At 44.5% G+C, this 26,686-nt stretch overlaps 1 protein-coding gene across 1 annotated transcript in view; it reads left to right on the top strand.

Annotated features, from left to right (window-relative positions):
- The window catches only part of TMEM95 (transmembrane protein 95), a 552,801-nt gene that overhangs the window by 469,652 nt on the left and 56,463 nt on the right, over positions 1 to 26,686 (top strand). The window contains exon 3 of the mRNA XM_085637265.1: positions 20,020 to 20,114. Coding sequence (XP_085493391.1) covers positions 20,084 to 20,114 — 31 coding nt within the window. The 5' untranslated portion in view covers positions 20,020 to 20,083. The remainder of the gene's footprint in view (positions 1 to 20,019; positions 20,115 to 26,686) is intronic.

The following is a 26,686-nucleotide window of genomic DNA, read 5'->3' as shown; positions in this document are numbered from 1 at the left end:
GTGTTGGCAGACATCTTGTGCCTCGGTAGAACCGAGGCACAAGAAAGCACAGAAAAAAACGCCCAAAACGCAAAAAGGGGACAGGGTAGAAACACCCTGACCCCCTAGGCCTGCTTAGGGGGTCTCACAAGGACCCCAAGGGCCCAAAAAAAAAATATATTTTTTTTAAAACTCTGCAAAATCCGCGCTAGGTGCGCGGATCCTGCCAATAAAAAAAAAAACGAAGCGCGGGCTCCGACGCTTCGTTGCTAATTAGCCCCCGGGGGGCCAAGTCCCGGGGGCAATGTATTTTTTCTAATGGAGGGCCCAGAGGGGCCCCCCAGCCCCGGGGACCGCCACCCCGGGGCTTTACTTAATTTTGGTGGAGGGGGGCACATTGCCCCCCACAGCCCCGGGGACCGCCACCCCCGGGGCGTCTTACTTTAATGTTGGGGGGCCTCCAAGGCCCCCCAAGCCCCGGGGACCGCCACCCCCGGGCCTCTACTTAATTTTGATTGCAGGGGGGCACAATGTCCCCGCACAGCCCCGCGGATCGCCACACCCGCGGCTTTTTTAAAAATAAAAAATAACCTGTGTGGGAGGGCTCAAGCCGTGAGGCTCCCGCCCTGCCATAGCAAACTTGGTTTGGATTTTGAAAGAGAGAGCAGGGAAACCTGCTCTCTCTTTCAAAATGCAAACCAAATTGCTTTTCCACACGGGGAGCTGCATCTTAGCAGCTAGCCGGCGGGACCGTGGGGGGATTGGGGACCCCCCCCACGGTCTCCAACGGAGAGGGCCAGCCCCGGGGGATTTGGTTCCCGGGGCTACAAGTGGCCCGGGAGGGGGGCCACGTGGTCCCCCTCCCCAAAATTGGAAAAAAATTGACATAAAATAAAAAAGGCAAACAGGCCATGCCCCGGGGGATGGGGTCCCCGGGGCTGATTAAAGCCGGGAGGGGGCAGGCCCTGGGGGATGGGGTCCCCAGGGCCAAGAAATTAGAAAAAGAAGGGGGGCACACAGCCCCCCTTCTTAAAAAAATAAAAAAATAAAAGACCGGCATCGCGCCGGAGGCCACGCCCCCTCATTGCAGCACCCTACAAACGCGCCCCCTTGCGCGTTTGCAGATGGGGAACAAATTCCCCTTGAATACTGGGGGTCCCTGGGGGCCAACTAGCCCACCAGGAACCTCCAGTATGCGCCAGGGGGCTGCGTTGCAGAGAGGTGTTCTGAGGCCATGCCCCTTTTGACACCTCTCTGCAACGCAGCTCTTTGACGTTTAATGGAGGTAGCTGGTTGGCTAGTTGCACCCCAGGGACACTCAGGATTCAAGTGGAGTTAATCCCCCAACTTAAAACGCGCCACGGGACGTGTTTACACAGTGGTGAAGGGAGGGGCCGGGGCCTGAGGTGACATGTGTGCAAACACGCACTGTGGCGCGTTTTAAGTTGAGGAATTAATTCCTCTTCAATCCTGAGGGTCCCTGGGGGCCAACTAGCCCACCAGGTACCTCCAGCTGCGTTGCAGAGTGTTGTAAAAAGGGGCGTGGCCTCTGAACACCTCTCTGCAACGCAGCTCTCTGGTGTATACTGGAGGTACCTGGTGGGCTAGTTGGCCCCCAGGGACCCTCAGGATTGAGGAGGAATTAATTCTCCAACTTAAAACGCGCCAAAGGGCGTGTTTGCAGACATGTCACCTCAGGCCCCATCCTCTCCCTTCCCCACTGTGGGAGGGGACGGGACCTGAGGTGACATGTGCAAACACGCCCTGTGGCGCGTTTTAAGTTGGGGAAATAATTCACCTTCAATCCTGAGGGACCCTGGGGGCCATCTAGCCCACCAGGTGCTTCCAGTAAGCCCCACTGCGCTGCGTTGCAGAGAGGTGGTCTAGGCCGTGTCCCTTTTTACATCTCTCTGCAACGCAGCTCCGTGGCGCTTACTGGAGGTACCTAGTGAGTTTATTGGACCCTAGGGACCTTCAGGATTCAAGGGGACTTAATCTCCCAACTTAAAACGGCCACAGGTCGTGTTTGCACACATGTCATCTCAGGCCCCCCCTCCCTACACCAGTGTGCAAACGCACCCGTGGCGCGTTTTAAGAGGTAGTTTTAATCCCCATGCCCTATTATATACTAGGGGCTTACAGAGAAGGTCATGCTAATCACAGGGGGACCCCAATGCATAGTGTTCCCTAGTGTATGTAGGTGTTTTCACTGCATTCTAAGTGTCTTTTAGAATAGCACAGGCTCTAGGCCTGGTTAGTCAGACTCAGTTACCACCAGTATCCGTCTGGAAAAGTTGAGGGTACAGGATGATTTTGCAACAAGGCTTCTTTCTGCTCTTCTGTTTGTTCTTTCTGCACGTTTTCATTCTTCCTGCACTTTTCTTCGTCTTTGAGTACTTCTGTTGCTTCTTTCTGCATTTCTTTTTTTTCTTTCTGTGCTTTTTTCTTATTTCTTCACATGTCCTATCTCTGTAAGCATAGTTAGAAATTAGCATTTAAAAAACCTTTGAAATTCACCGAAAACACCATAGGTTTCAGGCACGTTATAGTTAGGAATTAGCATTTAAAAAACCTTAGCAATTCACTTTCAGGGGCGTTATAGTTAGCTGGATATTTCACTCATACAAAACCATATAGATTCCCCCGTTATAGTTAGTTCAGCTAACTATAACTCGCGCGCTCGCAATGCACTGCTGATGACGTCATATACATCATCACTCATGACATCTCAAATGACATCACTGATGACATCATCCTTGTGATAGTGTGGCAGACCTCCTCTCACCCTAATATAACCTTTGATACACACATTCAAAAATAGAAACTCAAATTTTCAAAACAATGGACATACCAATATCAGTTACAACAACCTATTCAGTAATCCTAAGATTCACATACACATCCACTCATTCACCAACAGTCCTATACAGTCACTCATACAAGTACTCACTCATCATATGTACTCATACACCTATACATCCTGTTACACACCGCCACTCATCCATAGAGTTACTCACACACATAGTCACTCATGCTAATAAATAATCAAACATCCATTTACTTGCATATACAGTTATACACACACCACCACACTTACTTCTACAGAAACGTACACATACTTAGGTGCCGATTCCGATCCTGTAAAACCCGGGTACGAACCGTCGGACGGAGCGTTTTCTCCGTCCGACTCGTACCCGGGAAAAACAATCTACAAACCCGCAAGTACGATTCATACAGAAACACCATTTCCATACGAATCGTGAAAAACACCGACCGGATCCGGGACACCGCGTACGCGACATTCGCACGGAGTCAGGCAGCGTTTTACGGATCAGCAAGTACAATTCGTACCCACAGCACTTCGGACGGCAAAATTTTTACGGGACCCAAAAAGTGCCGGAAGAGCTAAGTACGCCGCGAAGCACGACGAAAAGGGGGCCCGGTACGCACCGTACCCCCATCCCTACACGTCTGCACCGTACCCACAGCCCCCCCATGTACGCACCGTACCCCAGCACCCATACGTGTACGTGCCGTACCCCCACCCCTCCTATGTACGGAGCGGACCCCCACCCCACCCCGTATGTACGGAGCGTATCCCCACCCCACCCCATATGTACGGAGCGTACCCCCACCCCCATAGGTACGGAGCGTGCCCCCACCCCCGTAGGTACGGTGCGAACCCCCAGCGCTACGTGCTGGGGGTCCGCACCGTACATACGGGGGTGGGGGTACGCTCCGTACCTATGGGGTGGGGTGGGGGTATGCTCCGTACATACGGGGGTGGGGGTACGCTACGTACATACGGGGGTGGGGGTATGCTCTGTACCTACGGGGTGGGGTGGGGGTCCGCTCCGTACATACGGGGGTGGGGGTACGCTCCGTACCTACGGGGTGGGGTGGGGGTATGGCACATACATGGGGGGGCTGGGGGTACGGCGCGTACTTGGAAGGGTGGGCTGGGGGGGTGTTCGGCGCGTATGCGGGCACATGTTTGGACATCTCCATGGTTGCTATGGGAGTTCGCTCCGTACAGTGTTTTTTCCATACGGTTGTGCATTCGGACGGACGGGACGGATCGTACTTGCGCGTTTACCGATTCGTACGTAAAACTGTCCGGGGACGTGTCGGACACTTTTTCCGACCCGAGGACGTGTCGGGGAATTTTCCCAATGCGATTCGTATGGATTTTTTAACATATGAATCGTACTTGCCAGTTTGTACGGGACTTGTACGATTCGTACGTAAAAAAATCCGTATAGGATTCGTACGGGGAATATTTTTAACGGATTGGAATCGGCACCTTAGTCTTTTAAACAATCACTTAAAGAAACACATACTTATTCATACAGGAACTCTTCCAATCTCTCACTCTCACATATACTCACTTATATACACAAATAGTCACATATACTAGTTTAAAACATATGTAGTCACTCATAAAGACACTATTGAGACAGTCATTCACTCACTAACACACCCATACACACACTCATCCACCCATACAGTCCTGCACACATGCTATCTTCAATACATACAAACAGTGAGTCACTCATTCATGCATCTATGCACTACGTAATACCCCCCACCGAACCATACAGACACTCATACACTCATACTGATACTCAAAAAACCACCTAATAACCTATATAGTAACTCATGTAGCTACTCACCAACCAATGCAGCCACTTATACACAAAGTGAGAGACTGATACAGATATTTACATATTTAAACATTACTCACTAACCCATGTATTCACTAAGATACACTTAATCAGTCAGTTATACAATACATTTTTCAACAAAAATAATCATCCATTTAGACACTTATATACCCATTTATTCTTCCATCGACCTTGAGAGATACATATATAAAACATATTTAATTTTCAGAAAAACAAACATTCACTGGATGATGTAATCAGTTTTGTCATTTGAGATGTCATCAGTGATGTCATGAGTGATGTCACTGACCATGCCATGAGTGATGTAATATGTGACGTCATCAGCAGTGCATTGCGGGCGCGCAAGTTATAGTTAGCTGAACTAACTATAACGGGGGAATTTCTATGGTTTTGTACGAGTGAAATGTCCAGCCACTGCAATCCTCAGCTTAAAGACGATATATATATGGTAGCCACAATCCTGAAAGCGATCCTTTTTCGGATCCAAAACAGGTATGGACCACAACGTGGAGGTAAATCCTTTTTATTTTGCAGATTCAAGCGTGTAAGTGCATAGTAGTTTGCAAGCAAGTGCCCAGCCTGACGCGTTTCGACTGCCCAACGGTAGTCTTGATCACATGACACGCAGGACATATATATATAGTGACAAGGTTGAGCACATGATACAAATATTCAAATTAGTTCAGAACGGAGTACAAACATAGAAATAGGCCAGTTTTTTCAAATGAAAACCTAACCAATCAAGTTACATACATGGTTTACAAATCACGTTTTCTTAATGTGCTCATAAGTGCATAATGACAGCTTAGTGTTTCTAGGCTCATAACACAAGAAGAGAAAACAATCAAATTATTATATTTCAATAATTTGATTTTAATTAGCTCGAAATGAAATTATAACATAGTGCTAATTTTCGAGCTATACTGACCAATATGTATAAAGATCAGCTCTTTAACATAATTAGTTTTGTACTCCTCATTAGCTACTCATTCACTAACTGATATATGAAAATGTGCAAAATGTGCATAAAAGTGCTTGGGTGAAAGTGCTTAGTTTCAAAATAAATATATACATTTAAAATTACATAGCAGCTTTTAGCAGAAGTACCTCGTATCTTCTCATATTCTGATTTTTTGAAACAGTTGGCAGTTGCGTACAAAAAAGTCCCACTTATCAGACTATGCAGTTTGTATCATCTACAGAAGAAAATAAGTATATTTAAATTTAAACATTGGCAACCATTTGGTTAGGTTCTTTTTAGCAGCAAAAACTTGAGATAGCAGATATTATCAATTTAGAATTTAGAATTTACATAGCGGACCAGTGTCCCAATTAATTATGGATAACTGGTGTTGTAATGCTAAAAACTGTCAAGAGCTCTATAAAACCCAGTAAAACAGAGGAAAACCTCAGATAAAACCAAGTAAAACCGAAATCCCACCAGATAAAAACATCAAGACACCAGCTCATGTCAATAGTTAACCACAATAAAAAAACATAAATATAGCAGCCATCAGATTAAAGTGCATACAGTATGATAACATTGTGATGTCTAGATAAATAAAATCCAAGAGCTCAAAAACCGGTAATATCCTCCACTACAACCTGTTAAAACCTAAGAAAACCCAGACTAAAACCCGGCTGAAGCAAGAATAGAAACCAATTTAAGAACATTCCTGAAAATCATCATCACATCCACTGTTCTTGACCCCAACAATATTCATAAAAAATTGTGCAAATCATCATTATTGTTGAGGCCATTCGGCATTTTGGTGTCAAGTAGCATAATAAATTCTGATTCCAGTTGTCTCAATCTTTTTTCTCTATTACCCCCTCTGATGTTCTTGGGTACTGAACTAATAACATAATATCTGAGGTCATTGAGATTGTTGTTATGCACTAGTTTTGGATGCCGCGCCACTGGATAATTTGGATCTGAATTAACCACCGCTCTAAGATGTTGCAGAATCCTGTTAAAAACTTGCAGTTTAGTGCCACCCACATACAATAAATGGCAGGTGCACTCTAAAATATATACCGCATAATCCGTTCTGCAAGTATAATGTCCTTGTATTTTGACAGGTTCAGGGCTAAAAGCAGTGATGTATTCTGACATATTTTTTCCAAATTTGCAAGCGCGACATGAGCTGCACTTGAAGAAACCTGATCTAGCTGACAGCCAGGTATTGGATGTAATAATCCCAGGACTGTTTCTTACAAGTGCATCCCTCATCGAGGGCGCCCTTCTAAATGTTAATGTGGGAAGTTCAGGCAAGATTCGTGACATTGTTATATCTGATCAAATTATCGGCCAGTTCTTGTATAGAATCTTGCGAACTTGTCTCTCCTGTCTACAGAAATTAGTTATCAATCTGATGTTATCAACTGATTCAACAGTATTGGTCTCAGTATCATCATTGGTCTGCCTAGATAATGTATGGATCGTAGGTATTGTGGCAGGATCAATATCATTGATAACACTATTTGCCCTATCTCGAGCTGTTTTTAAATCTGTGGCCTTGTATCCTCTATTTAAAAATCTTTCAAAAGCTTCAGCCTGGCAATTTTTTAGATCATCATCATGTCTACAGATACGTTTAATTCTCAAGAATTCTCCATAGGGAATACTTCGAATTAGATGTTGGGGATGTGAACTATTCGCATGGAGCACAGAGTTACCAGCCGTTAACTTTCTGTGCAACCTTGTTTGAATCATATTTTCCCTTATATAGATTTCAACATCCAAGAATTGTATCTTAACATTGCTAATGTCAGATGTGAACTTAAAATTCAATGTATTGACATTAAGTACATCTACAAAGGTATTAGCCGACTCAATAGAACCCTTCCAGATCAGACAAACGTCATCAATAAATCTCCACCAGTGGAGAACATGCTGATCATAAGTCACTTTGTGAGTGGCCCTCAGGACATGCTCCTCCCACCAGCCCACGTGTAAACACGCGTAGCTAGGGGAGAAGCATGCCCCCATCGCCACTCCACGCAACTGTTGGAAAACTTCCTTGTTGAACAAGAAATAATTGTGGGTTAAACAAATATCTATCATTTCTACTAGCATTTTGTTGTGCTCGTACATATGAATACTCCTTTTTTCCAAAAAATAGCGAACTGCGTTTATACCATCACTATGGTGAATGCTGGTATAGAACGAACTAATGTCCATCACTATTAGATAACAGTCATCTTCCCATTTAACTTTACTTAGTTTACTCAAAAAATGTCCAGTATCCCTGATGAATGATGGCAGACTTTCCACAAACTCGTGTAGAAAGTGGTCAACATATTTTGACATGGCTTCCAATAAGCTTTTCTGTGCTGAAATAATCGGTCTGCCTGGGACTGGTACCACATTTTTATGCACTTTGGGGATAAAGTATAAAATAGGAGTCATGGGGTAATCATTTTTTAAAAAGCTGTATTCATTTTTAGTTAATAGTCCCACACGTTTCCATTGTACCAATTCAGTGAGTGAAGACGTCGTCTTTATTCTGTCTTAGTTCCTGGAAGCTAGCTTTTCTGTCGCAGTTAATATCATTAAGGTGATGTCATGCTTCTTCTATATAATATATATTATCTACTGGCGGTCGCCAGTAGATAGTTATAGTTAGGACCTATTTTCCATGGGAAATCCGCAACATTCTATTGGGAATAACTTTGGCGCCGGTGGACGAATCTTCGCGAAATTTTCAAAACTTTTGGCCAGCTCCACTCCGCTCCTACCCTGAAAGTCTCGTGGTGATTTGTCAAGCGGGGGCCGAGAAAAAAGGGGGGTCCCGAAACACGTTTTCCCCATGCAATTTCCGATAGGATCTGTTGTCGCAGCTACAGCCAGAACCGCTGAATGGAATGACACCAAATTTGGCAAAGAGGTAGTCCTCAGTTCAGACTCATGCCTTTTGCATAAATGGTGTGAATCTGTTCAGTAGTTCCTGAGAAAATTAGAGTTAAAAGTACATATATATCTATGGCCGGGGAGGATCCACGCACCCTACCAGCACCGTAAGCGCACCCTCCCCGAACCGAGAGCGTACCCTTCCGATCGCGCGCTGAATGCTAATTGGCTGTTGAGTGTCTGTCTACATTCGAAACCAGGAACTGTTGGCGGCCATTTTCTGCCTCGGTAGAAGCGAGGCTGAAGAAGCAAGGGGAATAAGTGTGTAAAACATATAAAGGGGGCAGAGTGGAAATACTCTGACCCTCTAGATGTGCTTAGGGGGTCCCAGAAGGACCCCCTGGGGCCCCCTTTAAAAAAAAAAAAACGGCGAAATGCGCGCAGGGTGCGCGCATCCTAACGCGTTGGGTGCACAGATTCTCTCGCGTTGGGTGCACGGATCCAAGGAAAAAAAATTGAAATTTTTGGTAGATAAACATCAAACTTAAGTGTTTTGTTCTTGAGTGGCTCTAAAAAGAGCCGTTGTGTTCATTGAGAGTTTTTGGTACTTATAAGTAAGTACCTATACAGGGTCTAAAGTTGTTGAGGAAGACTCAGTAAAGTATACTCCATCTCTCCTATACATCTCTTGCATATGAAAGCGCAGATTGTTATTGTAAATGGACCCCATTCTATAGTCTCGGAGAAAAGCAGAAACAGATTTATTCACATGTTTCCTAGCTTTCTCAATTTGGGGACAAAAATTATTGGACCAGTTCCACTTCTGCCTTTGGCATATGTTAGAGTACACAAAGGCAGTTTTGGGGAAAAGTGAAATCAGTTCTGCAAAGGTGTCCTTCATAAGGATTTCCAGACCTACCCCAGTCAAAGTGCCTAGGTCATTGCCACCACAGTGCACTATTATGAGGTCAGGGTGTTGTATATGCATGAAGGATTTCACCAATGGCATCAATTGGTGCCACTTTAACCCTCTCTGTCCAATCCATTTAATGTCTACATTTGGCAAACCTAGGTCTTTGTGAATGCCTATGTTTTCTGCATACCTTTGGCTCCAGAAAATATAGCTGTGTCCCACAATCCACACTCTAAGCATCTTGAAAGGAAGTCTGGATGCACTCTGATGGTCTCTGTAAATGAAATTAGTTTGGAAAGTAAGATGTTTCTAAAATGGTGGCTAAGATGCAGTTTTGAAAAAAGACAAGAAATAATTGGTTGTTTGACAACCTTCTACACTGAGACGTAGGGTGTATATTTCTGTTTTTTAAACGCATGATTCTTATTGGTTAACAAAAACCGATTGTAAGGAACATTATATATGATAAGCTGATATGTTGAAAAGTCAAGCACACTTGCTGTCTTGATTAGCAACATTGTGTGCTGAACTTGTGACCTGTGTGCTCAGTACAGTGTTCCATGACCTGTTTCTATGGTAACGGGCAGAAGGCAGATTGGGGGAATGGTTCAAATTTATGTCATTTGGAAAGGGTTAAAATGTTTAACCAATAGAAATGTGTGTTTGCTTTTGAATTTATGTGGGAAGGAATGTGATTTGATGTTTACATGTATATGTGTGGAAAATGAGAGGGAAACTTTGCCATTCTTTGGTTCTGCTGACAGGTGCACAGTGCATTGATTCTGTATAAGAACATCTGGTGTGTGACTGATAGCTGGTGTGTGACTGATATACTTCTTAATCTACAAAACAACTTGAAAGGTGAGTTATTTACTTGTGAGGGGATGTATGTAGACTATTTTGATTTTCATCAGACTAATGCATTTCTCCTGCTAAAGTGTAGGGAATACTTTTTTTCTCTACAATCTTATTGACAGTGTGTGTGCATGTAGAAACCATTCTGTGATAAGCATTTGTGTTTTTCATGTGTATGTAGACAGATAACTGTGCTGTTTTTATATTTTGGTAGAATTAGAAAACAGTCATTGTTTATGAATTTGTGAAATGAGTTATGTTTCTACACTAAAATGTAGTACTCCTTCTAGATGAAGAAATGTGTTTTTGTATAGTGCAAGGGATAGTGTTGCTTGTCTAGAATCACACAGTGAGTCTGTGTGCATTTGGGAACCACTGTGAGAGAAGCATTTGGTAACATCGTGTGCGCGGATCCAAAAATATGGAAAACATATATATAAAATAAAGTTTTGAACATATAGTTAAAAAAATATTTTGAAAAATATGAAAGAATATGTTTGAAAAACCCATTAAATTCAAATAATATTTTTTAATTTTTAAAAGAATTGAAAAAATAAGTTTAAAAAATGGTGATAAAAAAGTATTTTAAAAAACACATAATTAATGAAATTGACACACTGAATTTGAAAAATATAGAAATCCAATCAAAATCATTAAACATGATTTCTTTAGAGATAAGTTATAGATAGGAATTAGCATTTAAAAAACCTTTGAAATTCACTGAAAAAACCATAGGTTTCATGCACATTATAGTTAGGAATTGGCATTTAAAAAACCTTAGAAATTCACTGAAAAAACCAAAGGTTTCAGGGGTGTTATAGTTAGGAATTGCCATTTAAGAAACCTTAGAAATTCACCGAAAAAACCATAGGTTTCAGGGGCGTTATAGTTAGCTGGACATTTCCCTCATACAAAACCCTAGAAATTCCCCTGTTATAGTTAGTTCAGCTAACTATAACTCGCGCCCCCGCAATGCACTGCTGATGACGTCACATATTACATCACTCATGACATGGTCAGTGACATCACTGATGACATCTCAAATGACATCACTGATGACATCACTGATGACGTCATCCATGTGATAAATTAGTGCATCTTCTCACACCCTAATATAACCTTTGATACACCGACTCAAAATTTCAGACGGCCATTTTGAAAACCATAGATACTCCAATACCAATAACTACACACCCACTCATTGACTCTTAGGCCTACATACATCTCCACTCACTCACCTGTACAGTCACTCATACTTACAGTCACTCTGTACAGGACTATCATATGCATTTATACACCTATATAGACACTCACACACCGCCAATCATCAATTGAGGTACTGACACATCTAGTCAGTCGTGCAAATAATTAATCACAGTCCAATTTACTTACCTATACAGTTAAACACACTCAAGTTCACTTACTCTTAAAAATACTAACAAATTCTGACGCTCTTATACAATTACTGATACAAGCACACACTCATCCATACAGCCACTCCCAAAATCACACACTCTCACATATAGATAGTTATATACTCTTACACACATATACACTGCGTTTCACATATGTAGTTACTGACACATGTACAACTGAGATATACATTCAATCACTAACACACCCTTACATACAGTCACCCAACCATACAGTCCATCACAGATGCACTCTTAAAACCATGCACCCACTGAATCACCCAATCACACATCTATGCACAGTGTAACACATACCCTACCCACACAAACACTCAGGCACCCATACAGATACTCAGACAACCAATCAATAACCCATATAGACACTCATATAGCTATTCACAAAACCATGCAGCCACTTATACACCAACACACAGACACATACAGACATTCACACAGTTTAGTCACTAGTCTGCAGTAAGATACGTTTAATGACTCACTTATAGAGTCAGTCACGCACCTACTAAATCATCCATTCACACACTTATAGACCCACTCATTCTTCCATACGTTTTTCCCTATATATATATTAAACATATTTAAACTTTACAGAAATACACAGTCACTGGATGACGTCATCAGTGATGTCATTTCAGATGTCATCAGTGATGTCATCAGTGATGTCACTGACCATGTCATGAGTGATGTAATATGTGACGTCATCAGCGGTGTATTGCGGGGGCGCGAGTTATAGTTAGCTGAACTAACTATAACAGGGGAATTTCTAGGGTTTTGTGCGAGGGAAATGTCCAGCTAACTATAACGCCCCAGAAACCTATGTTTTTTTTCAGTGAATATATATATAATATAAATGGTTTATACTTCCCTGAAACATACTTACATTTCCGTGGTAAAGGCATGAGTGGTAAAGGTATACGCATTGTAAAAAACAATCATGATGACGACATGCGTGGCAAAAACACTTTTGTTGTAAAGGGGAAGTTGTAAAGGCTTGTGTGGTTAAGGCAGACGTGGTTCCGTCATACAGCCCTAGAAAAACGGTCTCTTCCAGGGCTCATTGTAGAGAAGCACTATGCTCATATTTGTCTCCATCACTGATATATCCTTGGTGGTGTGATTAATTCAGGAATCAGAAATGCAACTGTCTCTACAGAGTTATGTTCAGACCCAGATGGTGTAGAATGGTGGGTCCCATATCAGGGGCTATGCATTACTTACCCATTATCTCACTATCAGAAAAATCAGATTCAGATCAGATCTGCCCGTCCTGCCAGTAAATGCCTCTATAACTCTGCACTGGCCTTATTTAGAAAACAACAAGCCTAAAAAACTCTAGCACTCTAGCTGCGATCCTGTCACAATGACACAAATAAAAACAAACATTAACAATGAAAATGGGTCTGGCTTTAAAGAAATATTGCATGGTAATGTGAAGCATTACAAGAAAATAGCATGGGGATGGATATGTATTTGTGAGGAAGCAAAGAACAGTAGAATAATATTGATGTAGGTTGAAAGGTCAGGTGACAGTTGCACTTTCAAGCCAGACCTAAACATCCAGGTACATTAAAGACTCCCCTCCTCCCATTGGTGCTGCTGCCAGAGAAAAACACCATAAATTATCTAGTTATTTAAGACACTTTAATAGCATTACAGTGTCAGGTGTGGGCCCTGAAGCCTCAAACACCGGCAGCTGGGTAAATAAACAAAACGATCACAGCTGTGTGGAGGACAAGCACTGTTTCTGGGGAAGCACACACCCTCTGCCCAATCAGAACATGTGCTCCTGGCACCCAACATGTGGGTGGAGTCAAATCCCCTCGCTAGTGGCGCTCATATAATTGTGTAGTGACAGCTGTACTGTCAAGTCAGACAATACCAATGCCGGTAATTAAACGCAGACAAGTCCCTTTGCCAGTAGCGGCTGGTGACCTTTGAAAGTAGTGAGGTGTAATACTTACCAGGTGTTCACCCTTTTTTTTCAAAATTTGCTTTGGGAGTTCCCATATGTGAAGAATTACATTTGTTGTGCTAGTGCCAGCATTCTTTTTATGGGTACCCCATATGCCAACAATGACACAATATTCCAGTACCAGAGTTTTTCCATTGATATTGCCCATATACCATGGGTGACCGCATCGCAAATATTACCTCCAGTATTTCACAGCTAGCTTTCTATCATGGTTTGCTGCCCCAACCACCCCCTCAGCCCCAATATGCCATGGCTTTCCTCTATGAGGCATAGAATTACCTCCAGTATGCAAGCACCAGCATTTTGCCTTAGGTGTCGCCTTATGTCAAGTGTTACTTCCAGTATTTCAGGGTCTGCACTTTGCCACGGGTGCCCTCTCTTAAACCAAGAATTACCTCCAACGTCCCTGCACCAGCATCGTGCCACGGGTGCCGTCATGGCAAGAACTTCCTCCAGTATGGAAGCGCCAATATTTTTGCACAGGGGCCCCAATGCCAAGTATTACATCTAGCATGCCAAGGCCTGAATATTGCCATGGGTGCGTTTCCTGAGCCAAGGATTATCTCCAATTGACTGAAAGCAGAGCGCTTGTGATGTCATTGGCTGCATGTTTCAATGAGCGCCTCCATCAGCCAGAATTATATTGAGTATGCCATGGCCATCGGCAGACGTACAATCATAAAACATGCAAACAAACACACTCTTACTCACTCATACTCCCTCTCACATTCACTCTAACTCACACCCCTACGTACTCATTCTCACTCATACTCATTCCCACTCATTATTCACACACAACTGACTCATACTCAGTGGTTCACACTCTTATTTACAAACACACTTAAACACAGTCATCCTTCCACACTAACTGACTCGTGGCCCTGGAGCAACTGCACCTGCTGAACCGTTAGCAGCTTTCCCCCGACTCACTTCCAGTCCCTCTCACAATCTCCAGCCACTCCCTCCTAATGCACTCAAACTCATTCACCTACTCCCTCCCTCACACTCACTTTCACTTAGTCATACCCTCTCTCAAACTCAGAATATCACACTTGTTCACTTTGGCTCTCTCAGACATACTCACACACCTTCACTCAATATCATCCACTTGCAATCGCTCAGAAATATGCTCACATACACACACACACATTTCAAGCTGCTTTGTATCACCCACAAAGCAATACATGGAACAGGATCACTTTTTATCAGGAAAAAAATCACCAAATACTTTCAACAAAGGAACCTCAGCTCTAGATAGGCACCTCACCTCAAAATCCCACCACACAAGAAAAACAACCATGGGTGGCACATCCTTCTCTGTTCAAGCAGCCAAACTATGAAACTCATTACCCCAAACATAAGAGCCACGGCTAACCACCTTATCTTCAGAAAACTACTCAAGAGTTGGCTCTTCCCCACATAACCACCATACGCAAACAGAAACATAGAGCATATCCCTGTGTATATAAGCATTTATTTGTACTATTGATATGTACCTATAAATGTGTATTGCTTTGTATAAATGTGTATAATAATTATGCTTATAAATATATAGATAGTATTTAGGTCTGCTTAACAATTGTACATATTACCTATGGTGCATATACATATATATCCATAGATATGTATTTATGTATGTATAATATATATATTACCTACTGGCGGTCGCCAGTAGGTAGTTATAGTTAGGACCACGTTTCCATAGGAAATCCGCAACATTCTATTTTGAATAACTTTGGCGCCGGTTGACGAATCCTCGCGAATTTTTCAAAAAAGGTGGGGCGCTACGCTCCGCTCCTACCCTGAAAGTCTCGGGGGGTTTCTTCAAGCGGGGGCTGAGATAAAAGGGGGGTCCCAAAACGCGTTTTTCCCATGCATTTTTCCATAGGACCTTTAGACACAGCTACAGCCCGAACGGCTGAACAGAATTACTTGAAATTTGGCAGAGAGGTAGTCCTCAGGTCAAGGAAGTGCCTTTTGTAGGTTTGGTGTAAATCTGTTCAGTAGATTCTGAGAAAATAGCCTTTAAATCAATATATATATCTGAGCCAGCTTACGGTGCGCTTACGGTGCGCTTACCGTACGCGTACGGTGACGTGCGCGAGCGCGATTCTGATTGGCTCTTTGATCTTAGTAAACATTCGAATCGGCCGAAACCAGGAAGCGGCGGCCGCCATTTTCTCTCTCGCACTCTGAGTAGGGCAGCATAAATGAAGCCCAAAAATGGGTAAAGGGGCAGTAAATTGAAATAATAATCACCCAGCAATGATATACGGGCCCCCAAACAACCCACAAGGCCAAAAAAAAAATTTTGTTTTTTTTCGAAAAATCGGCGATTACGCTTACCGTACGGTAAAAAAAAATTTTTTTAAAAAAAGTATCCACACTCTCCCCACCCCATGTGCAAATGGTGCCCGAAGGGCACCATTTGTGCATGGCTTATGAAATAATTGAAATTAATAAACAAAACATTTCACAACGATGCGCATAATATGTCCCCCATGTGCGCACGGTGCGCGAAGCGCATCGTGCGTACATGGCCCATCTCGCATAATGTGGGCATGCGGTGCGCGCAGCGCACCGCGTGACCACCGTGCGTGCATGGCACTAACTGCGTACAGTGGGCGCGCGGTGCGCGAAGCGCACCGCGTGCTCACTGTGCGCGCACGGTGCGCGAAGCGCACCGTGCGCGCATGGAACGAACTGCGTTAAGTGGGCGCGCACGCCACGAATGGCGCAAAGTAAGTTAGCATTTAAAAAACCGTACAAATTCACTGAAAAAACCATAGGTTTCACACACGTTATAGTTAGGAATTAGCATTTAAAAAACCTTGCAAATTCACTGAAAAAACCATAGGTTTCACACATGTTATAGTTAGCTGTACATTTTACTGATCAAAAACCAATGAAATTCCCCCGTTATAGTTACTGTAGGCAACTATAACTCACGCGACCGTAATCCTCTGATGATGACATATGTGTCTTTATGAAAAAAAAATATTTGTAATATATGTATAGCTAAAATTTAATGGAAGAAGACATGGGCAAATAAGTGTCTAAATACAGTATTAGCATCAGCAGAGGATTGCGGTCGCGTGAGTTATAGTTGCCTACAGTAACTATAACGGGGGAATTTCATTGGTTTTTTATCAGTAAAATGTACAGCTAACTATAACATGTGTGAAACCTATGGTTTTTTCAGTGAATATTATATATATATACATGATGAAGGCTGACACTGAAACGCGTTTGTTGTTGAAATTAATTTGCGAATAAATCTAAAACAGATTTAACCTAACGTGAGTGCTGGCCCTATTTTAACTACAAAGTAAGGAGCTGAAGATTTAGCGGTTTGCCACCGCTGGACCGGGCACCCGCTCACGAGTGCAGTAACTAGTAGGCCTGGGCGGTAAATTCCGTTCCGCTCACGGAATTTGCGGAATTTCGGTAATTTCGCGTTCCGCGGAGAACGCGAAATTGACCAAAATTCTGCTTTCCGCGACTTCGCGAAATTTTTTCTTGTTCGCATTCTCAAAATGCGTGTTCGCGAGATATTTCTCCCCGAGCACGCAAACAGCAACTGTGAACAGGAAAAAAGCATCGCGAACAAGCAATTCCGCGTGTTCGTGGAATTTCTGCATGTTCGCGGAGATTTTTTACCGTTTCGCGGAGATTTGCGTAACGCGATTACGCAAATTCCGCCCACCCCTAGTAACTAGGCAACACACGGAGCAACTATATATATATATATATATATATATATATATATATATATATATATATATATATATATATATATGAGAAAACCCTCTTGCTTCACAACAACAAGGTAAAAGTCACACTCAGGATTGTAGGAAGAGAAAAATTTATTGACTGACGCATTTCAACCTCACGGTCTTTGTCAAAGTCCTATATATATATATGTATATATGTATACATATCAAACCAATTAATTAGATTAAAGTACAGCCACACTTTAAAGTCCTTCATTAGACATCTAAACCTTCCATGTACTTATGTATCTTTATATTTATTGCTTTACTCCATCTCCAATGCACTACCCTGTATCTCACCCTATACCTCTCTCAATATATCCTCTTCCTCCACTCTCTGACTCATCCCAAATCCCATTCTACTACTATGATCCCCAAAATAACCCTTTCTAGAATCTTCCCTCCTCTACTGCTCCTTGCATCATCTCAAACCTTTTACTATTCAGATCTCACCAACAAGCCTGTCTAAACCCTTTCCTCATGTATCCCTCCTAGACTCATCCGATTCCCGATCTTCCTCCTTAACCCACTTCTAGAGTCTCTTCTCCCTCCGTCTCTCCTCTACTCATCCCAAACCCTTGCCTACTGCTATGATCCCCAAATAAACACATTCTAGACCCTTCCCTCTTCTATCCCTCCACTATCCTTTTCAATCCAACTAACAGACTCAGACTGCTCAAATTAATTTCATATTTCCCTATACTAATTCACCACTAATCTTTTTGGGCTCATGAATAGCGTGCGACTCACTGAAAAGCGCTTTGACGCCTCGTCAGAGGTAGTAAGCACTATATAAATGCAATTACATGTGCAGAGAAATAACATTTGTTTTTACTTTGCTTCCTCTTCTGGAAGCTTGGAGACTCCATGGCAACAGCAGAGCAGGAATCTGGTGCTGGACATTGGACCCAGCCAGCCATGATTCCCGACAAGGAGCCAGACGGTGCCGCAAGGGCAGGATTGAAAAGGGGAAGCCCTACCTCAATCCCTCCATCAGCTTCTTGATAGGACCGGCAGCTGCACAGCCCAAAAAGAAGCTGGGACAGTGCTGGGGATCCTGCCCTGCTGCTCTGGGTGGCTTCTCATTGGCCTCAGGGATGCACTGATGTGTGTCCTGACAACCACGTGTTAGCAGATATCCTGTGCTGCCTGAGGCAGGCACAGTATGTCTGCTAAATAAATGGAATTTGGGCCTGTGTGAGAGGATCGTAAGTGTTCAATGCCCCTCAAACATGTGCATTGCAGACATCCACCTACAGAGGGCTGTGTTTTGGAACGTGCCCCCCCTCCCCCGCACCTCCTCTCAGAAGGAGCCTGTATATGGGGCTGAGAGGGCTGACCTGTGCACTGTCACTGTTCATGGAAACACGTAAGCCGTGTTTTCATGAGCATTGTTCAGTTTGATAATTAGCAGTGGTGGCAGGCGGCAGTAAGCGGCGCCTCACAGGAGGCAGGGCTGACCCCTGAAGCCCCTGTTAAGGAGCCGCCACCGCCCTGTGCAGTGAAAGCAGACGTGTCTTCACATTTGAGAAGACAGCAGGGCAGTGAGGGAAGGGGCCGTGAAGGGAGACACAGCTCTAGAGTGAAAGGTTCCTCCTTGTCTGCACATCTCTTTATAAATCACACAGCTCAGTCTGAGCGAAAGGCAATGACTGGTGGTAACGTGCCTTGGATTTCATCTTTGGGACAGGCACTGTTCGTGTGAAGAACCGACTCTGTGTTTGAGTAACAGTCCACGCTGACATTCACCCTCATGAACTGAGGCTCAGTAAACCAGGGAATCGCCGCCTGTCCCCCTCACATCAGGGGTCTCCGCCTGCCTTTCGCGCAATAAACAGTCCACGCTGATGTTTAAGCATAAAAGGCCATTTATTAGGACCAGGCTGCACAACATATAAATAACCAATAACATCAAATAACCAATAACAAACCCCCCAACATCAACCTCTTCTTCATCCATTCACTCCCTTCACTCACTCCGAACTCACCTCTCCTTCCACTCCATGACCCGTCCCGTTCTTCATCCATTCCTTCACTTCTCTTCTAGCGTCCTCCCCTGCATCACCCGGCATTACACTCATGCCTCCAGCCCCCCCATCATTCACTCTTCCCCCCCCCAGGGATAGGTGCGCCCGTCAGTGACTCCCCCACCCCTCCCAAGTACCGCTAACCCTACAACCTGTCCTAAACTGGCACGCTCAGCTTGCCCAGCTCCCAAACCCTAGTAACTGTAGGGTGGGCGGGTGGCCTTTCTTAACCTGACCCACCTGATGGTGCCAGAATGCAGGAAGAGAACGTCATCTGCCTCCCATGCATTCTTATACCCACCCCCCAACCCCACCGTCTGACCCCAGCCTGGCCCTCCTGCGCGAAAGACCCCGGGGGGAAGACTAGACTGCGACTCTGCTTCCCCCGGGGCCCACCATAGTCGCAGCATCTTTGCACCCAGGCCATCCTTCGCTCTCCAGGTAGATCTGGAAGACAGATCTAGGTGTTTTGTCTTTGCATTCTTCGTAAACAAATTATAGCTAATCTTCTGTGTTTATACTATTTTTTCAGAATAAAGTAATTCAGAGCCCACGGTACCCTTGCTTTACTGCAACAAGAACGACATGTTCCTGTGATGTGCAATACTAGAGGTGTTTGTACCTGTTGTAAGTACACCTGTTTCAAAATCGCAAAATTATTTTTCGATTGTAACTTTTTATTACAAGAATATGGCCACCACGTTTAGGGGGTGCTGTGTTTTCTTTTCTTTTGCGGTGCATGTGTCCAATACAAATAAAAAAGAAATATAACCATTACACAAGCATGACAAACCCAGACTTTTTGGAATTGTGAAAGCTTGTTGGAAGTGGTGTGTGGTCACAATTGTTGTCTGCGACTGTTCTTTGCATGGTGTGTCCTGCTAGAATTGCTCCTTCAAAGTGTCATTATGTCATTTGCACTGATGTCATTATTGCAAAAAAGTCATGTGATATCATTTGTGGTGATGTCACCATTACTCTATTTGCAAGTGTCAGAACATGAATCATGTACCTGTTTTAGGTCGCAGAATGTCGGCAAGTTTGCACTTGCATAGGCCTCAGCACCGGGGACCATGTAAAAGTGCGCGGCGGTGCAGCGGGCTACGCAGTCCAGCAATCCACCACTCAAAACACATCTCGAAATTCAGAGGGTGTTTGAGAGCTGAGACCAGAATCACTGTAGACTTCTTCTGCAGATGTGAGGTCCTTATACCAGGCTACAATAGACATAAAGGAAAGACTTAAATCTATTGCCACTGAGACTAAAAAATGACATGCTTTAGGCGTTAGTGGATATCCTGATCTCCAGAGAAACTTTTTCTTTTTTCTTTTTTTTTTATTTCAAACATGCTCAGCACAGAAGAATGCACATCCGGACATGATGAATAACATAACACCAGCATTACAAATGACAGAGACCATTCACGTAGAGAAGAAGAGAAATCTAAACTATGAGAACCCATGGGCAAAACCCAAACCTTGCATCCACCATCCCCATTAACATCAAAACCCCCTATAGGCTTGCCTTGCTCCCCAGATCTTCTCCCACTTCTTCGGGCAGCCACTACTACGATAGACTATCTTTTCTGCCCGCAGACACCAGTCCCGGCCAGCTTTCCAGTCAGAGAGTAGGGGCGGAGTCGCTGAGCCCCAGGCCCTTGCTATATTTATTTTAGCCACCCCTCCCGCCAATGTCAACCACATTTTTTGATACTTGGGCTATATTGTCTCCCATGAAATCATCAAGAGCCATTTCACGTCCATAGGTACCTCCTGGGTCAGCAGAGCCGCCATTGTCCGAGTCACCCCACTCCAATGCGGTTGTATTACTGGGCTCTCCCAAAGAATATGAAAGAAGGTGCCCTCCCCGCCAGAGCCCCTCAAGCATAGCAAAGTGGGTGACGTCCCAATTGCCACCAACCTAGTTCTTGAGTAATAGGAGCGATGAAGAACTCGAGGCTGAACAAGGTGAAATTACACCCGAATAACCACCTCCTGAGGACTCTGTAGGGCCTCCTGCCAATCATCATCAGCTAGGCCACTGATGTCCTCTGCCCAGGCCTCCCTCAGTGATCTGGCAAATTATTGACCAATTTGCGGTATATCATGGATATAGCCTTGTCAGGGATATGATCCGGCAACAGACGGTCTTCCAGGGGAGAGGCATCTGGCAACTGTTCACCCCCTCGAAGATGTCGTGCCAGGGCGTGCTCCAGCTGGAGATATCTATACCGCTCCGTATCACTTAGCTCATATTCTTGCCCTAGGATTTCAAACGTGATATAGGCCTGATTGCGCCATACGTCCCCCAAGTGTTCTATCCCCAATAGCTCCCACTTGGAGAAGCCTGCTAGCCCACCCACCTCACGGAGCAATTCACAGCAGCACAGAGATTTGCTTTCTATGTGCCTACCAGGCATCTGAGATCGTCCTCTCAGCTGCTTGCAAAAATTCCTCGGGTGCGCCTCCAAAGAATGGGGGGCAGATCACTTCCTGTCAGGGCTGCGACGGCCTGGAACTTGCTTCCCGTCTCTGTGCGCTATTAAAGAACTCAGCCAGTTTAAGAAACAGCTCAAAACTTTTTTGTTTTAACTTTCCCCTCTCTGGGACCTTACAGGCTCGCGCCGGGACACTCCTAGGAGTAGCTGTGCGCGTTATAAAACCCAATAACATAACATAACATTGTCGTAAATCACCCCACCCCAAAAAGCCAGACGCGTCTCACCGTGCCCTAACTACCCGCTGCGTATGTTGTGGCACCCCTTATTCAACTTCCTCTGGATAATTTTTGCTTGTAGTCTCTTTGCCCCATAGCCTGCCTGTCAAGGCGTTATGCCGGCTCCTGCCGATCCGCAAAGACCCATTCATTTACCGCGAGGAGCTGGGTCGCCCAATAATATTTAGTGATGTCTGTGATTTTCAGCCGCCCTCGTAGACCCCCCTGTTGCAGCTTGGCAAGTGCTATGCGCGGTGCTCTGCCCTGCCACAACAAAGTGCAAACTTTGCCCTCAATCCTCCGAAAAAAGTCCTTAGAGACTCGGTAAGGCGTATTTTGGAGCACATAAAGCTATTGCGGCAGCGTCAACATTTTATATAACGCTGCCTTTTCCCACTAGGGTCAATGGGAGCGTACCCCAATGTTTTACATCTGCTTTGAGTCTTTCCAACTGTGGCAGGAGATTTTTCTTTAAAATGTCCCAGGGTTCTCTAGTAATATAAATCCCAATATACTGGAAGCCGCCCACACAGAGTGGTACCTGGCAGGATTGGGGGAGCCTCACCTCACCACCCGCCAATGGAAGGATCAGTGACTTCAACCAGTTGGTCCGATAACCCGAGTAGCCACCGAAAAGATCACATATGTGCAACACCCTATGAATGGAGGAGGCCGGTTTGGTTAGGCAGAGCACTGTGTCATCTGTGTACAGTGATATACGCTCCTCCCTGTTTCCACCACAGCACACCCCGCTCACCAATGGATCCTGGTGTGTCCAGGCCACGAGTACCTCAAGGGCCAGGGCAAAGAGCATCGGGTAGAGTGGGCAGCGTAGCCTGGTACCCCTCCGCAAGGGAAAAACCAGAGAAACCGCTCCATTAACCCTCACCCTCGCCAACGGCTGATGATGCAGAAGTCAGACCCTGTCGCAGAACCTCGGCCCAAAGTCAAACCTTGATAGGGCAGCGAACAGATAGTTCCATTCAATACTATTGAAGGCCATCCGAGCGTCTTCAGAGATTACCACCGCCTGGTCTGCAGATAAACAAAGGCGTTTAATACATTATCAACACGGACTCTACACCAGACAATTCAAGAAGCAGGGACATTTGTGATTCATATTGAGTCCCGCACAATGGTTCTCATATAAGTCCGTTTACATTTTTAATGTAGGTGTTAAGATGTTTGCCACACCTTGTTAGGACTTGCACATAATGGACCCGATAGAGCATTGACCGAGAGCCCCCAAGTAGACTTTAGTAGAATAGTTGGGGGTCTTCAGACCCTTGCGGGGACCTCTCTTCCGTCCGGTGGACAAAGATTGTGGACGAAGTAAAACGGCAGCGTTCATGGATCTGGAAGCCCTGAAGGAGGTCAATCTCTCTTTTCTAGAAAGACATCTGATGGCGGAAAGAAGGGTGGACGTGTCAATGGGGCAAAATCATGTGATTACTGAACCCCACCATGCCGTCGTCCGGTTGGGGTGCTGTTCTCTGGGGTCAGACTGGCCTACTAGGCAATCTGGCAGTGCCAGGAGATGCTGAACCCTACCATGCCGTCGTCCGGTTGGGGTGCTGTTCTCTGGGGTCAGACTGGCCTACGAGGCAATCTGGCAGTGCCAGGAGATGCTGAACCCCACCATGCCGTCGTCCGGTTGGGGTGCTGTTCTCTGGGGTCAGACTGGCCTACGAGGCAATCTGACAGTGCCAGAAGAGCTGGTCTGACAGGTTAGCGCGTGGGCAGTTTGTCTGTTTTATGGTCTGGTGGGACTTTTTTTTACTGTTGATTTCCCTGATATTACCACAAACATTGCCTGCAGCAAGCACACATGCATGCATCCTTCCGTACCGCGCAAAACACCCATACAGTGTGTCTGTTCCAGTTACAAACGGCCCCATCTGCTAATGTGGGTCACTTTTTTAGCTTCCTTATTCACTAATGGGGCTAGTTTTATGTTGCTGTCTGGGCCTGTTTTCTGTCCCGGTCTGACCCTACTGTTCTGCAGACCTTGGAAATGTCCCCCTCACACCGTTTCAACATCCTGTTAGAGGCTGTGGTGTTGTTTGCTATACTCAGGGCCAGTGGAATCATGCAATTGTGCGGCTGCTGCAATTTTCACATACTTATAGATTTGCCGCATTCGCCACATAATCCATCATCTGCTTTATAATCTGCTTATTTTAGAAAAAAAATGTTTCTAGCTCAAATGATTCAAAAGGTACTAGAAATCGCAGCGACACGTGTTGCTGTGCAGTGGAAGGTCCTTTGAAAAGGTTTACTAGTCACATTTCTGTAGCTTATTGGTATATGTGGCTGTCAAACTGTTATTAAAGAGGTGCAACTAATGCCCAGGCAGTGTTGACACATTTAAAATTGACAAAATAATGAAGTAATACTATCACAAAATGGGGCACATAATGCCGCATAATTTGGCTTTTTTTGCCTCATAATTTACTCAACCCTGTCGCTTAATGTGGCCTTCCGCTGCCGCATAATTCCACTGGCCCTGGCTACACTACAACCCCTGGACCTGCTCCTCCTCTCTCACTCCAGCATGGTGTTTGTGCTCCTGTGACTCTGGTGAGTCAGTCGTTCACACCTGGCACCTAGCTCCCCTTGGCACTCGTCCCCAGCAGCAGCCCTCGGTCGCCGCGCTGGCATACGTGCCAACACGAGACTTTGTTTCTGCTGGAAGCTCCTTGCCGCCACTTCCTTTGTGGCCTGGTCGTTCTATGAAAGGACCACAGGGTGTGTCATGTATTCATACAAACATAGCGCATACCAAGATCTCAGACCTCCTCCTGTAAACATCCGGATGGCGGCTCCGGTACCTTTCCAGAGAGCCTGGCGAACTGTCCTCTTCTATTGTTGTCAATGTTATTGGTGACTCAGAACAGGTTGATTTATTTAGGCTCAAGGACAAGAATGTCAGATTGGGTAATAAATCTAACCAGTTTTGTTTCCGCTCCGGTTCTACATAACATTTATGTAACTCTCAGCATTGTCCAGCACTAGGTAAACTTTGCAGAAAGTTTAAGAAACAAAGTCCTTTTTACAGTGTGCAGAATGGGCAAGAATGGTTCTAAGGTGCTTCGCACTGAGTTATCGTACAGAGGAAAGTCTCTAGATTTGTCTAACTTGGTGCTGAACTTGGACATTGATATGGATTCTGATGTCAAGGATCGTATGTGCCGGGTAGATTTAGGTGAAACAATTGCTGTTGATATGATGTCTGATTCAGGTGCACCAATCACAATTATTTCTGATACTCTCTTTGACTCTCATTGGAGAGGCACTGTGGAACTTAAGAAACCTGAAGTCCACCCAAAGCATATGGGGATCAAGATACAAACATGATTGGGTTATTTCGTAACCTGTTTGGGCAGACGGTGTTTACCAGAATATATGTGGCTGTGAAGGGTAGGGGCATAGTTGGGTGGCAGGACCATGCCAAGTTAGGCATCGTGCTAGTCTCAGGTGGAGATCCTCCGGTGAGAATTTACTTGGTGCCTATTTTTCATATTCAAATTCAAGGTGAATTTTCTGTGGAAACTATTTGCAAAGATTTCCCAGAGATATTTCCCAAATGTATTGGGTGCATTAAAAATGATGTGCATGTCATCAAACTCTATAGGAATGCTATACCGTTTGCACACAAAGTTCGTCCGGTACCTTTAAGTGTAAGATCCGAAGTGAAGAAGTTATTTGATCAAATGGTGATTGATGGCCTCGTCAAGAAGTTGGAAGCCTCTGAATGGGTGAGCCCCATAGTTATCGTAGTTAAAAAGGTCCGTGATATCAGGCTCTGTGTAGACCTTTTCAGTCTTAATAAGAATGTTGTAGTAGAGAGTTACTCTACGCAGTAACTGTTGGCAAACAATGGTAATGCTTATTTTTCCCTGTTGGACCTTAAGTCTATTTTCCATCAGATTCCCTTGGATCAGGCCTCACAAGATCTCATGACGTTTGCCATTTGGAGTGTTTAAGTTTGCTAAACTTTCTTTTGGGTTGGTGTCTGCGGCCAGTGTTTTTCAGAGGTTGAGGGACACTGTCTTGGAGGGTATTGTTTCCTGGTGTCCAGGCCTTCCTGGACGATGTCCTCTGTTGTGATACGACAGGCGGTACCTCCTCTTTGCCAAACGCTGCCTGAGCACAATAAAATGTTGACCTCTGTCTTTTCCACTTTCAAGGACTTTGGTAGTTCTCTTGGTTTGTATAAATGTAAACTTAAATCTCAGTGTTTTGAGTATTTGGGCCATACCATTACTCCAAAGACTACTTCTCAAAAATATTCCCTTATTAAGGCCATTCAAGAAGCCCAGCCTCCCAGGGACAAAGACTCTCTTAAGTCATTTCTTGGCTTAAGTGAATATTATTCAGTTTGTTAAGGGTTTTGCTTATGTAGTGCAACCCTTAAGAAACCTGTTGAAGAAGGGTAGGGCATAAAATACATTTGTTCTGATGAGGTCATAAAGCCTTTCAG

The sequence above is a fragment of the Triturus cristatus genome, chromosome 12, assembly GCF_964204655.1.
Source record: "Triturus cristatus chromosome 12, aTriCri1.1, whole genome shotgun sequence".
NCBI lineage: Eukaryota > Metazoa > Chordata > Amphibia > Caudata > Salamandridae > Triturus > Triturus cristatus.
Note: the sequence above shows the minus strand (reverse complement) of the source record. Positions and strands in the feature narration are given on the sequence as shown.